The 1,539-nt window shown below is 36.6% G+C and overlaps 1 protein-coding gene across 1 annotated transcript; it reads right to left on the bottom strand.

Moving 5' to 3' along the window:
• Positions 1-271: 271 nt before the first annotated feature.
• Positions 272-1,240, bottom strand: LOC128647117 (olfactory receptor 1509-like). The gene has a single exon (XM_053699934.1). The coding sequence runs from the start codon at positions 1,238-1,240 to the stop codon at positions 272-274; it is 969 nt and encodes a 322-aa protein (XP_053555909.1).
• Between the last annotated feature and the right edge of the window lie 299 nt (positions 1,241-1,539).

Here is a 1,539-nt window from a genome sequence, read left to right as displayed (position 1 = left end):
GTTTGCGTGCAGACAAAAATACTAATTAGCACGCCACATGTAATCTGGCCCTATATGTGTTGTGTCTTTGGTGTAAATGACTATATTTATTGGGTATTAAAAGTTAAAATCCTCAGGAAATATGTAGATAAACCAGTTTCATGTTATATCAACATGGCAAAACATTCTGCAGCTGCCAGATAATCATATAAAAAAGTGATTCATCATACGTAATATAGATGCACTTTTCCTCTGTTATTTCAAGTCATACAAAACCGTTACTCTTTGGTCATTACAGTTGTTGATTCTTTATGTCTTCTTTCATATGATTTTGAGGTGATATTTTAAGCCCTAGAAGTCTCTTCAGAGCACTCGTCATCTCCTTGTTTCTCATAGTGTATATGATAGGGTTTAGTAAGGGAGTCAATATTGTATACAACAAGGAGACCATTTTATCTGCTGAGTAATTTATAGGTGGCCTCAAGTAAATAAATACACATGGACCAAACAATATTATGACTACCAGGATATGGGACGCACATGTAGAGAAAGCCTTGCGTCGCCCTTCTGCTGAGTGTATCTTCAAGATGGTAATTATGATGCCAAGATAGGAGAACATCAACACTAAAAAGCATGCAAGAGAGATCATTCCACTGTTGGCAATGATGAAGATATCAATGAGCAATGTTCCGGAGCATGCCAGAACAGAGAGTGGGTGCACATCACAGAAAAAATGGTTGATTTTATTTGGACCACAAAATGGAAGCTGGTATGTCAGAAAGGCCTGAGTGAATGAATGAAGGAAACCAGCCACCCAACTAATAATAACAATTCTGATGCAGAATGTATGGTTCATCACAATGTGGTAGCGCAGTGGATTACAAATGGCAACATAACGATCATATGCCATAAAGGTAAGCAGGAAACATTCTGTACCACCAAAGAAATGGAGGAAAAAGAGTTGACCCATGCACTGATTGAAAGTGATGCTTTTCTTCTCTGAAAGGACATTGGTGATCATTTTAGGGATGGTGACTGTGGAATAACAAATATCTAAGAAAGACAAATTGCTAAGTAAGAAATACATTGGAGAGTGCAAGCGTGGATCATGGTTAACAGCAGTTATAATCAGAAGGTTTCCAGACAAAGTCATCAAGTACAGTATCAAAAACAAGATAGAAAATGAAATGTTTATTCCAAGGGAGTCAGTGAGTCCACTGAGAGTGAATTCTGTGACTGTGCTTCGGTTTCCAGACTCCATTTCCTATGACCTAGACTACTTAAATATATCAAAATAAGAATATTAAACAACTAATGAACATACAGAGGAATCACATAGAAGATTATAATTATATGACAAAATTAGACCCTACTTTATACAGTGCACCATTTGCCCTTGTTTCCTCATTCAGCAACCATCTGACACAAAGCAATGCTAAGGCAAGTGTATTAATGCAATATACATACAACCAGCTGTAGTTTGTACGTCCAATTATAAATATGGCAATCAACATGCATTAATTGAACCAATACACACACAATATTGACTGCTATAAATTG

Source organism: Bombina bombina, chromosome 2, assembly GCF_027579735.1.
Source record: "Bombina bombina isolate aBomBom1 chromosome 2, aBomBom1.pri, whole genome shotgun sequence".
Lineage (NCBI taxonomy): Eukaryota > Metazoa > Chordata > Amphibia > Anura > Bombinatoridae > Bombina > Bombina bombina.
The sequence above is the reverse complement of the archived record's forward strand: the minus strand, read 5'-3'. Positions and strand labels throughout refer to the sequence as shown.

Bases quoted from the DNA above. Each gene is read 5' to 3' on its own strand.
- LOC128647117 (XM_053699934.1), bottom strand. From the start codon at position 1,240: ATGGAGTCTGGAAACCGAAGCACAGTCACAGAATTCACTCTCAGTGGA.